At 46.9% G+C, this 12,965-nt stretch overlaps 1 protein-coding gene across 3 annotated transcripts in view; it reads left to right on the top strand.

Moving 5' to 3' along the window:
• The window catches only part of WDR59 (WD repeat domain 59), a 50,793-nt gene that overhangs the window by 14,972 nt on the left and 22,856 nt on the right, over positions 1-12,965 (top strand). For all 3 annotated transcript variants that reach the window (XM_076349417.1, XM_076349416.1, XM_076349418.1), the window contains exons 8-15: positions 334-450; positions 1,404-1,481; positions 2,507-2,663; positions 4,358-4,437; positions 6,621-6,753; positions 9,849-9,973; positions 10,858-11,022; positions 11,837-11,932. In XM_076349417.1, the coding sequence (XP_076205532.1) occupies positions 334-450; positions 1,404-1,481; positions 2,507-2,663; positions 4,358-4,437; positions 6,621-6,753; positions 9,849-9,973; positions 10,858-11,022; positions 11,837-11,932 (951 nt within the window). The remainder of the gene's footprint in view (positions 1-333; positions 451-1,403; positions 1,482-2,506; positions 2,664-4,357; positions 4,438-6,620; positions 6,754-9,848; positions 9,974-10,857; positions 11,023-11,836; positions 11,933-12,965) is intronic.

Genomic DNA, 12,965 nt, shown 5'->3' on the forward strand with positions numbered 1-12,965 from the left:
ACTAGAGAGAATTGGGAGCCCGCGAGCCTGAAGAGAGCATGTAGATAGCCTCCTTCCCCAGAAACTGTGCCCATTAACATTTTGCTTTTGATCTCATAGTACTTAACTGTTTTACTGAGTATAAAGCATGGTTCAGGGCTGCGCTCGGTGACTGGAATTTCCCACACCTTCACAGGACCTTTCCTTCAACTAGTTTTGCTGAGCTATTTGCCCTTCCCCAGCAGGAGGGTGTTCCACCTCTTGCCCTTGTTCAAGTGTCTCTTTTTTTATGTCAAAGAACTAGACCAAATTTCAGGAGTCCTGTGCTGAGAAGGCGAATGTCTCTCCTTGCAGAAACCCAGCACTGCAATAGAGTACTTGGCAGCTCATCTCTCTAAAATCCACGGTCTGGATTGGCATCCTGACAATGAGTATACGTTGGCCACTTCCAGCCAGGACAACTCTGTCAGGGTAAGTGTTGCTTCTGGGACTCCTGCTTGGGAGATGTCAGGGTGGTGGAGCAGATCCCCTTCTACTACTGCTGAATTCTTGGGGACTGCTTGCCATTGGCAAGATCTGGATCCTTGTTTTTTGATTTCTGGCAGCCTGTGTGTGATGAGCCAGGGGTGCGCTTAGGGAACAGGCAGAGAAGTCATTGCAGGATGGGTGCACATATGTTTGCCACATATCTGTGGTGGTTTGGGCAGTACTGAAGCTGAAAACAACCGCCTCTGCCTATTGCTTGCCAGAAGGGAGCTGGCCACACATGCCAGAAGAGCCTTCTCCCCAAAACGCAGTGTTGCCAGCCTCAAGCTGATTACAGCAGCTTGGGGGGAGACACACTCCAGGCCCTGGGGTTCCCAAACTTATGTTGAATTGGGTTATCAATAAGAGACTGCCTGCAAGCATTGCTATGCAGGGCCTTTTACTTGGGGGGAAATAGTGTGCTTTGTATGTCAGCCAAATGGAGTTCATTCACATTTAGCTAAACTCTGAGGCAAATGCAATTGATGTGTATTCTAGCAAAGCAAAAGGTTAGATTCTTCATTACAAAATTAGCAGTAACAGCAGGGTGGGCCTGCCTCCAGTCTGGACTGGCACATTGGCTGGGAGCCTGCAGTGTACCTTGTAGCTCTGAAAGCCCAAGCAGGCTGCCTGTCTCCCTGCTCTAATTACTCAAGCTATGATCACTGTGAATATGACCCCAAGTCACTTGTTGTCTGAGGGATGCTGCCAGATGCTGATAGCTTGATATTTGTCCTTTGGGGCCATCTCTGCTGTTAATGAGTGGGATTACTAATGATGCTGTGGGCACCCTGGCATGTTTTTCGCTCTATTATATCTGCAAGCCACATGGAAAACTGCAGCCTGAAAGTATAGCCAGCTGACTCCTGCTTTGCTTGTCTTTTTGGGTTTTTTTGAAGTTCTGGGATTACCGTCAGCCTCGGAAATACCTCAATATCCTTCCCTGCCAGGTTCCCGTCTGGAAGGCAAGATACACGGTGAGTGAGAAACTCCCACCAGCCCCACTTGTGCTGTGAGAACAAATGCACAAAGAGACATTGAATAAAGAAGAACTGCTGAAGGGCTTCTCACCAGTTCTACTGCTGGACATGATGAAGTTGATTTTAAAAATCCCTCTCGGTGCTTAAAGGCCTAGAAAAGCAATGTCCGCAATGGGGGCACTTGGGAAAAGGAATGACTAGTAGTGCGAGATCCCAGTCTTTGGCATCATCCTCCTGGGGGGGGAAAACCCGGGTGCAGGTGGTTGGCTCTGGGAGCAGGAGGCTCAGAAAGCGGCTGCTGCTCTCGCTGTCCTTTTTTTCCACTCAGCTCCAGTATTGGTATCTGTGGCACAGAGCAACGCAGCGGTCTTCTGCCCTCTCTGAGTGCCTCCTCTACCCCCAAGGCTTCCAAGTGTGCTGTAAAGCACATCAAATCCAAGAACTGTTGCCTTTTATAGAGCAAGCACCCAGCCATGTGAAGCTAAGGCTCTTAACGTCAGGCATATCCGTTCTCTTCCCCAGACATCTGAATGTGGCCTGAAGCCAGTGCTGTGCCTTGAGTCTTTGATCCCCTTTCCCCATCCCCATGGTGGGGGGTGTAGGACTGGGTTCCAGTGTTCCTCTGAGTGTCGTGACCCTGAGCAGCTGCTGGGGCTCTGTCCCCAGGCAGCAGTTCTTGTAGCTCCAGGCAAATTGCCGTAAGGATCCCATGTGAAAAGTCAAGGGTGAAATCCCTCCAGCCTCACAGCTGAAAAGTGAAGAAGCAGCAGAAAGAAATGATTAATCTTAAGTGAGCTGCATTGACTATCTCAGTGTACTACATCTTATCCCTTGTAAGACACTCTTTTTGCACAGCAATTGCCTTGGACCCTCCCAGTTTTAGGCCTGGTTCTGTTTTGTGCTGAGCTCCTTTAAAATCCACACGTTCTTCTTGGTGGGAAAAGGGAAAAATTAGAGTGTGATAACAGCAGCATGGGAGCATAATTCCCCAAGGCTAACTGGAAGGGTGTTTCTCTCTTAAGCCTTTCAGCAATGGGCTGGTGACAGTGATGGTCCCCCAGCTCCGGCGAGAGAACAGTCTCCTTCTCTGGAATGTCTTTGACTTGAACACGCCTGTCCACACTTTTGTGGGACATGATGACGTCGTGCTGGAGTTTCAGTGGAGGAAGCAGAAAGAAGGTGAGTTCAGGGCTGGGTGTGCTCTCTCCCCTGCACTGCGGCCATTGGCTAACCAGGGGTGTGGAGGCCTGGCTGCAATGCTTATGCTATCGCCATTTAACTCTTGTCTTTCCTTGGAGTACCTCCTACCCACTTTCCTGCCCCCCCCCTCAAGGTACAGCTGTTTTGTACTTGTTTTATGGCACTGCCCACAGAGGCATTGCCCTGTTGTTCACATGCTAACAAAGCAAATCTACCAACTGTTGAGTGTGTCAGCGGTGACTCCTAATTGTTTCCACTCTCCTGTGAGTCTATTTGTAAATGGATCTTTCAGAATAAATTGTACAAACTATTAGATGGGTGCACGAGTGCAGGCACTCTCCCCCTGCTCAGAGCTGCAGGCTAACCAGTTAACCCCTCACATCACTGCCTAGATCAGCAGCCTCCAGCATATCCCAGACCACAGACCCAGCGAACCCACCTTATCTGTGTGCTGGCAAAGGCAGGGCAGGAAGAGCGTGGGATGGAGAGGCTGCCGTTAGAGTTCAATCCTGACTAAATTTTCCAGTGTAGGCAGCTAAATATAGGAGATTCCATATTAGAGGTTGGATAACCACACAGAGCACGGCTTTATTTCCAGCACCTCAGCTGCCATCGGCAGAACAAGCACGTCTGGCTTTGGTGTCACTTGTGGTACTGCTTTGCAGTGCTGTGTAAAAGTTCTGGTCCATCCCTCTGCCACCAGCTGCTGGTGCAATTCAGTTAAGTCACCTTCTTTTCCTCTTTCAAAAAGAGGAGAGCAATATAGAACCGTGTTAGGATCTGGAGGCGCAGGCTAAGACCGCTTGTGAATGAACATTCAAGCAGGCTTGAACCACAGTTGTGTTATCTTAGCTGAGTTAGTAGATATATATCCGAGGTTGGAAATCATGCTCGTCTCAAACAACGTAAATCAATCATACAAGCATTCCAAGTCCGCTTCAATGCGGAAACAACCAAGATAGCACAAATCTCCTTCCACGGAGTCTGCTGTGCTGTATTTAGACAGCCCCTGTGCCTCAGCAGAGGGGTGTAGGAAGCAGCTGTGCAGCAGCAAATTCTTAAGTGTAGCAGTTGTTTGACGAGGGAAACTTAAGCTGTATCACAAGGCCTAAACATGGGCATAAATAAGTCTGTGTACCTTTATCTGTTGATAGATAGCGTGTGGCTAGATGTATTTCATTACAACCTGAACTTGTCTTGGCATCGTCCAAGTCTTTCAGAAGGAAAAAGGGGGAGGGTAGAACCAGCTTCTCAGCTTAGAAATGTTTTAAAACATCTGTGTCTTGAAACAGATATGATGAACGAAAAGATATTTTGACTTTACAGTTATCGTAAAAATAAATCTGTTTCTCAACTATATTATTTCTTCTATTTAAATAAGTATTGCAGTAGATCTTGTTCATTCCTAGTTGGAAAACTTGCATCACATTCATTTTACCTACTTTGTGCTTTTTACCTGTAAATTACACCCCATTTAGAGGTGTGGTAACCATGGTGCAGGGAGGCATAAAGGCTGATGCACCTAGGTCAATTCAAAGCAGAAAAGGACTCACTCTGCCTTTCGGTTTAGTGCCTTATCCATTGGATATCCATTGACTGCTGGCTTATCTGTCTACCCTAAACACGGGGCTCTGTTTTCAGCGGGATCTATACGTTGTTTCTGTCCTTTTTAGGTTCTAAAGACTACCAGCTGGTTACGTGGTCCCGTGATCAGACTCTGCGGATGTGGCGGATTGACTCTCAGCTGCAGAGGGTACGTAAACACTTTTGCTCTTGAACTGTAGACAGTTTTCTTACAGGCTGGACTCACCTCCCTTTCCTTGCACTCCCAGTCACTACTCTGACGTCCTAGAGTTGCAGACACAGCAGCCAGCTGCCGCTTCACTTTCCTCTTCAGCTCCAGCCCAGAAACATCCCCAGGGAGACCTGTGATGAGGCCTCTCTATGTCTGTGCCTCAGAAGCTTCTGTGGAAGTGCGAGGCTGCTTTGTTGTATAACAGTAAGTGTAGAAGTCATTTGGGAAAGGTGGAGATCAGTTACTGCTTGCATTGCCTCTGAAGATGCCACCTCCATGGCTGCAAGACTGTATGACTCTTTCTTGGCATTTTAGACAGCAGGTAAATGTAGGGATTGTGCCCTCCACTTCCTCCCCTTGTTTCCTTTGCCTCATAGCCTGGTGCAGGCAGCATGAATCCTGTTGTTCTGCTGTCTGGCAGCAGTTACAAATTGCTGATGTAATTACTAGAACAGCTGTGCTGGGTCAGACCAGAGGTTCATGTGGCCGCGATGGCCCATACTGCCCTATCTCATCTTCAGCTGTGGATGTCTTGGAAGAGGATAAGAACAAGGCAAGTGTGGAGTGATGTTTACCTCAAATGCCCTCGAACCTCCTGTGGTTTGCAGCTTAGAGGGTCGTTGAGTCTGGCGTCTTTGTATTTGATAGAGCTTGATGAGTTTCACTTCCATAGACTTGTTCTGTCTTTTCTTGGACCTGTGTAAATTTTTGTCATCTTAAACATCCTATGAACAAGGAGTTTCATGGCTTTTCTTCATGTTGTGTGGAAAAACAGCTCCTTTCATTTGTTTATTTTGCAACCTGCTAGTTTCATTACATTGAAGATGAAATGAGCAGGCATCTTGTCTGTGCTACTCATGATTCTGTAGACCTCCATCATATTCCTCCTCAGCCGCCTCCTTTTTCAAGTCAAAAGGTCTTGATTTACCTCATCCCTTGTATGAGAACTTTGATTGTCCTTTTTCAGTTCTACTATATACTTTTTGGGATGGGGATCTGAACTTTGTTCTTTCCAAAGAATTCCCAGTACTCATTTTTTAAATTGTTGGGCATAATTCCATGAAAACATCAGCTTAGTCTGGCCTCTACATCTTGTTCCCTCAGTCAGCTTGAACTTGCCATTTTTCCCCTGTGTGAATTGCTTTGTATTTATCTGAACTGAAGTTCATCTTTCATTTTAATACAGTTACTCCTGTAAGGTCCTTCTGTGATTGTTTGCAGTCAGCCACTCTTGTTACTACCCTGAATAACTTAGTGACATCAGCAAACCTGGTCATGTCGCTATTCACCTCCTATTCCAGGTTTTTAATGAATATGTTGAGAAGCATGTGTTCCCAGCACAGATCCTGCAGGAGTCCTGCAGGTCTGTAACAAACCTTCTCTGTGAAAAATGACCCTTTACTCCTACCTGATATATTTGTGAATATTTTCTTTCTTTCCTGTCTTTAAACCAATTGTTCATCCATGTCAGAGCCTTTACTCTTCCTCTGCTGGCTCCCACTCTTTTCTCCTTGTCTTTGTCTGGATCAAACTACACGCATGCTGGCATGTTGCTGGTGACCAATTCTGTAATTTGCTACATTGCACCCTTATCCTTTCTCCTCCCTGTGTTTCTTCTCTTCATCTTCCCTGTTTTCTTGTGCTGAACTTAAAATACAAGTTTTCATGGTCTCTTTTTGATACGGGACCTAGAACACTAGGGGCCCTAGTATGTACCTGGGTCTCTAGATCCTACTGAAGTGTAAATATCAAAAGCAGAAAGTGTGCTACTATTATATCCGATCTAAAAAATTAAACCAGTTTTGACAAATTAATTCAAAGAATTAAATTCATAGCAGCTTTAGTTTTGATTAAAGTAAAACCTTTGTTACTTAGACTGGCCCTGTCAATTAAGTGGCTTTGTAAGTGAGCAGGAGATTTGGCCAGGCTGTCTGAGGCGACAGAGCTGAGGATGCTGAAAAGTGGAAGATCATCTGTCTTTGTCACAGAAACAGTGCTGAGGTCTTAGTTACAGTTAGACTGTTGCGTGGACAGACCTACCTTGCAAATCCGGCTCCCTGGAGGAACGAGTTGTTTAGTGGTGGCTCTTTCCACAGTTTGGTTTCTGTTGTGCAGCATGTGGGTGTGTTTGTTCTTTTCAGCTGTGCGCTAACGATATCCTGGATGGAGTCGAGGACCTCATCGATGGGATTTCTCATCTGCCGGAGCCAGACAAGACCCTTCACCCCCAGGACTCTGAGCCCCAGCATAACTCTGGGCATGGGGATGAGGAAGGTGAGACAGGAGATGGCATTTCAAACACCAGCTCTCTTTGTGTTGGGAAGAAGATGTATCTTGGCATAAGAAAATAACATCGTAGGCAAAGCACAAACTGGTGCTGTTTCAAAGGTTAATGGATTCCCCATCTGGGAGGAGGGAAAAAAACAGGGGTTTCTCAGGATGGTCCTCCCAAGTTTTTTCTCCTCTCACACAGTGATGTCATTCTAGCTGTAAAACGCAGCTCTTCCTTGTCACTAATATAATTTAATTGCATTCTCTTTGGGTCATAGTTGTGGCTTGCTGCCAAAAATAAGGCAACCAGAAAGTCAGTTCTGGCTCTTAAGAAAGTAGTTCAGTTTAAGCTGAGAGACGAGCCCACAGAAGAGGGGAGCATATGGGTAAGGCACTCTGACAGAAGCTGCTTACATCACTCCTGGTACCTAAACACTTCTGCTGGGGTCACTGCGTGAACTGATCTAACATGGAGATGCTTGCTGGTGTCTTCTCCCATCCACCAGAAGTAGTATGGAGAGAGCTCGTGAATTTTTGTTTGTGTATTGATGAGAGGTGGCTGAAGGCTGACAGAGCAGAGGGGGAGGGATGGTGTCTCTGACTTCTGAGTACCAGATGGGTGGATGGGAATGGGTCAGAGGCTTTAACAGAAAGCATTGATTTGGCTTTATGGAAGAGAAGGCATACAAGGAAGGAATGCGAAGGAGGGTTTGTGTGGTTAAGACTCTGGCCAGGTTAAACATTCAGGGTGTCAGTGTTTGAAGAGTGTAAGTACCAGAATAGAAGAGATTGCAGCAGCTGAGACCCATGGTGATGATGTGCACGTGAAAAAGCTATCTAAAGAGATTTCTATGTCTTAACACCGAGGGAGAAAAAATGGGTGCTCCCATGCCTTTGTGCCAGCTTGGGTTTAAACCAGGGTAGCAGGGTGCTACAATGGATCCCCATGTGAGAAGCTTGCTGGGAAGCAATTTGATTCTCCCTTTGACTTGCCAACAAACTGGAGAGAGGGGGAATATCTGTCCTCTGAATAAAGGAGCCAGCTGTGAGGTCCCTTAGGGAAAGCATCTCTTCCTAACTGGAAGTTTCCTGCCCAGCAAATCCCAGTGAAGTTCTCTGCTGCCTGTCCTGTGTGGCAGCAGAACAAGTTTCTAAAAACTGTCAGTACCTCTGTCTACATGAGGGTTTTATAATATGATAGAAAAAGCCCCGGTTACCTGTGCTCACCATGAGCAGTACTGTGTGGGGAAGCACAGCCTCTCTTGCTCCAGCTGGGAGTGTTAAATGTTCTCATTCTAGCTGCCTGACCTCTCTTTTTCCACAGGAGAGAGTTAACTCTTTCACTGTCCCTGATGAGGTCATGTTCATACGTCCTATGTGGTTTCTGTGTGGGTCTTGGCTTTGGTTCAGAGCGTTAAGGTTTCCCTTGTGGCCAAAGGGAGTGAAAATGGCTTTTCTGTAGCAGGGTAGATTTTGCAGCAAATACTGTGACTGCAGGATCAATGCACAAGCAAGTCCCTAGGTAGGAATTTCAGTTCTTTCTAGCCTAAAAGCTATTGTGGACTGTTGACGTTTCACCCTGGAGGTGGCTGCATTTCAGCTGCAAAGTCTCCATGTTATTTTAGTAAAGCACTTTGGGGGATATTTGAAGAGAACAGCGCTCTGCAGATAAATCAGAAAGCCCACCAGCTGTGTCTTCAGTGTACAGCTCTCCTCACTGGCTGCTGCCTATGAAGGATCTTTAGGAATCTAAACAAATATGTGGGCTTTTGGGGATTAGAAACTAATTGGAAGGGAATGGGAGGAGAAGACAAAGGGAGGGTACTGCCTGTAGTGGGAACCTCAGAGATGGCTTTTCAGTAAGCTATGTGGTGTCTTGTGCTAGAAACTGTTATCTTCCCTGAGAGCCACTGATCTTCCTTTAATCCCTTTTTCAGCTCCCTTTTGTGAAGTATATCTAAGCACTATAATAAAATTGCAAACAGGAATGAGTTGCTAAGCATCCTACCTATCCAAATTCAGCAACCCACTGGGCAGCAGTAAAACCGGATATATTTGTCCCAGCAGCAAAGTCAGTAACTTTTAGGCAAACGCCTGTAAAAGGCCAGCTTTTTGCATTTCTTGTCATTTCTTTTTTTTGCTAAGAATAGTCTGTGCAATATGGTATTGCAAGTGTGAGAATGACAGCTGAATAATCAGGACTTCCCTTGTGTCCTTGGAACCATCATCAAAAAATACATTTGGTCGTCTTGGGAAGTGGTGCCACAGCGAAACCCCCTTCCAAAGGAGCTGCCCCTGCCCTAATGGGGGTACATAGCAAGATACGAGGCAAAAGCCAGGCACGACCACAGGCAGAGACCAATTCTTCTGAAACTCAGTCAAGTTTGCTATCTTAACCATAATTCCTTGTGTCCTGCAGCACTTGCCTAGCTGTTTAAATGTATTCTGGCCTTCGGGGGTTATTGTCCTCCTGAAAACTGTTGGAACCGGACAGCTAGACCCAGCATTTAGATGAGTCTTTAAAGACTGTTAAAGCACTAGAGTGCTTTGCAACTTTAAATGCAAATGGCTGCTACAAATTAATTAAGCCTCTACTAGGGCCAGAAATGCCCTCTTCTTTCCCCCAAAGACTTATTATGCTTTGGAAGAATTCCCTGAAAGCCAAGAGTGGTGGGGTGTGAGTCCCGAAGACCAGAGCTCCTCCTGGAGACTGCTTTGGCAGCAGTTCTTTCCCGCTGAACCGAGAGGCTCCGGTTCAACTGTTTGTGACTCTGACAGTACTGTGTAGGGAGGAGAAGGGGTCTCAAATGAGTAGAGACAGACTGTTTAGGGCTGTACAGAGTACAGGCAGCTTCTGTAACCTTCCTGGGAAACCTGTGTGCAGACCGGTTTGTTTTTTTGAAGAACAAGGCTCAGAAGCCTGCCTCTAAACAACAGCTGAGACCCTCCAGCTCACAGGTCTTTGCCAGGTAAAACTCATACCTCTATGTGTCAGAAGAGCAGAGGAAGGCCTGCTGTCTTGGCTGCCTCCTGGCATTGCATGCCAAAAGTCTGTCTATTGTAGCTTGTCTCAACCTGTTCTCCATCTTCCCTGTCAGCCTTAAAAGAAGATTTCCTGAATGACCCCCTGGTGGGAAAGAAAACGGACCAGCTGGGGCTGCCTCAGACGCTGCAGCAGGAGTTTTCACTGATCAATGTGCAGATCCGAAATGTCAATGTGGAGGTAAAGAGTTTCCTTTTTCTGGCTTGTTAGGAGGGGATGTGGGCAGGCTGGCTCATTGGAGCTTTTTGAGGGGAACCTTTTTTGCTGCAGTGACTGCTGTCTGTAAACAAGGCTTATTTTGAGCTGTAGAGATCCTCTTGGCCAGGGGTAGTAGGAAAGAGGATAATCCCAGACACTGGGAGTGAGGGAGGTATTTCAGCACAGTAAGCATACTGGCGCTGGTCCCGAGAAGGCTGGATGATGTTTTCCTCTCTGCGTAGACTGCGGAGTGGAAAGTGACTTGTTCCACTACATGCAGCTGATCTCGTTTCAGCTGTTTCTGAACCTGATCTGCTGAGCCCTCCCTATCGTCCACTCTCTCCCTCAGTTTTGGCTTCTCCCTTGCACACCAAACCCTTCTCTGTGCGTGGAAGCTGGCTGGAGGCACAGCACTGTGCTGGGATGGGAGGCTTGAGGCAGCTCCCTGTCTCCTTTCCCACCCCTGTGGTTTCACGGCTCATGGCATGATCCCGATGTAGTTTTCTGAGGCAGTGCTGTATGATCTTAGATGGTGCCTATTACTGCTGCGCTGGGCCTGGAGCTCTCCATGGCCAGGTGAAGTGGGCTTGGGTGCAGTGGCTGTTGGGAGCAGAGCCTGATTCCTGGCGCAGCCTGGGCTGGCTGTGGTCTCCCCATGCTGGACTGGCAGTCTGCTGGTGCGAGCTGAGTCTGTCCCCATCTGCCTGGGGTTTTTTTGCTGTCACTGTGTTCACTGCCCTTGAGAACAGCATGACTTCGTCTCATGGGTGTGCAGAGGAATCAGCCCCTCAGCATGAATTTAAGCCACTATAAGTTTAAAGGTCCTTGGAGGTCTAACTACAGAGCAATTGTTTTTCCCCACACAGATGGATGCGGTGAGTCGTAGCTGTACAGTGTCAGTGCACTGCGGCAACCACAGAGTCAGGATGCTGGTGATGTTCCCTGTCCAGTATCCCAATAATGCTGCACCATCCTTCCAGTTCATCAACCCGACCTCGATCACTGCCTCCATGAAGGCAAAGCTGCTGAAGGTGTGTGAGGAATGTACACTGTCTTTATGAATATACAAATGCTGGACACTTGACATCTAGCTTACTGACACAATAAAACATCTGACCTTGCTGAAGACATACCACAGGTCACTTTGAACTGATACACTGTGGAGCTCCTAGGATGAGTTTTTTGTTGGGCTTGGAGCCTTTCTCCACTGACGCTTTTGAACACGTGTTCTTCACTGCTACTGTGTTCCTGTGTGATGTGTATGGCCTGAGGATCCCTAACATCCTTCTCTTCACGCAGTTGCCTCCCACCCCATAGTAGACAAAATGACCAGCTAAGCATCCAGCTGCAGAAAGATAATATTTTTGAGCTGGGATGTTGCTTCCTGCTCTCCTGTGCAAACTGTTTCAAAAATGAGGAGACTTTTTACACAGGCCCTGCTAATTTCAGACCAGGTGTTTGATCATCTGGTGTGGGATTTCATCAGCGACAGGAATTCCTTTCCTCAGCAACAAGTAGATGGATCAGTTTGGGTTCCTTCCTGAAAAAAAACTGATTCAGTTTGCCACAAACTGGTATGGAACGTATGGGCTACAGTGGTATAGAAGCCCAAATCCTGGCTTAGAGTATGCTGAATCTAGGTGAACCCTCGGTGCTCTGATCAAAACTCGCAGTCGTTCCTCAAAGCAGACAGCATACCAGTGGGTCAGTGTGGCTCCAGTGGATGTTACGGGGTGTCTTTGGCCTCTCTGGATCCTGGCGTCTTAGTTGTTCTACAGGCAAAAAAGGATGTGGGGAAGGTGTGGATGTAACCATGATTCAGGCTGCATCTTGTATGTATTCCAGATATTGAAAGACACTTCTCTGCAGAAAGTGAAGCGGAACCAGAGCTGCCTGGAGCCCTGCCTGCGTCAGCTGGTCTCCTGGCTGGAGTCTGTTGTGGTATGGAGAACTGCGTGGGCTTTCTGCCCTAGTTTGTTGTCTTCTCCCACATCCCACACTTATGACTCTGCAGTGAGAGTCCAGCCTCATTAGACATGTAAATAGACCCCTGTGACTGGCCATTACATTTGTGTAAGCACTTCTGGTTAATGTTGAAGAAAACTGAGCGGATGATTAGATGTGTTTTGTTTCCGAAAATCAGGCCCTGAAGGTTTGCTGCTTTGGGGAACTCTGCATGCTCACCGATATTCAGGTTAGCAGGAATGACTGCGGGTTGGAGCATCTTAGTGGTGCATGGTAGCTTCCCAGCTCAGAGTATATCTCACTGAGTGCCAGGGCATGGTTATCATCTGTGAGAGAAGGTAAGAGGCCTCAGGGAGCTGATGGATTCATTCTTGTCTGAAGGGCAGTGGCGGATGTCTTTACCTCCTCAGTTTTAGTCAAAGATCCTGCTAGTCCTATTCTAGGGTCTTTTTTTCTTCCCTCATAAAAAGAAACTGCAAAAGTCTGTTTTTTCTGAAGCCTTGTGCTGAGGTTTTGTAGGGATGATACTGCAGATAAATCCAAGTCACACTCTGCCCTTAGCCGAGAGATCCATCATACCTACTCAGCATCCCAGTGTCAGGTATTAGGTTTGTGTGTGGGTGAAGTGTACCAGAGTGGGTGTTTTTAGCATTCAGGAAAAGATGGGAGAGTCTCCTCAGGTTTCTCTTCCGAGAGGCTTTGTTTAGTCATCACGAACGAAGGGCTTTTTTTACATGGAAAGGCTTAATTCTGTTTGGTTTCAGCAGTAATGTTTAAGAGTGGGAACTTTCTCCATTGTATGGAAAACTGATGTCTCGAGCCAGGCACTGCTACCTTTAAAGAATTCCTTTAAACCTAAGCTGTAGTACTCTTTATCCAAATAAATGCAGATTTCTGCCAAAATTCCTATGGATAGGCCTGAGATCCCTCAGTATTTCACACCACCTGCCTTCCTCATTTCAAAACTCCCAACCTGCATTTGGCCCCCCACAGTTGTGTGGTATTCCTA

Source organism: Aptenodytes patagonicus, chromosome 11 (assembly GCF_965638725.1).
Source record: "Aptenodytes patagonicus chromosome 11, bAptPat1.pri.cur, whole genome shotgun sequence".
In the NCBI taxonomy this organism is placed as follows: Eukaryota; Metazoa; Chordata; class Aves; order Sphenisciformes; family Spheniscidae; genus Aptenodytes; species Aptenodytes patagonicus.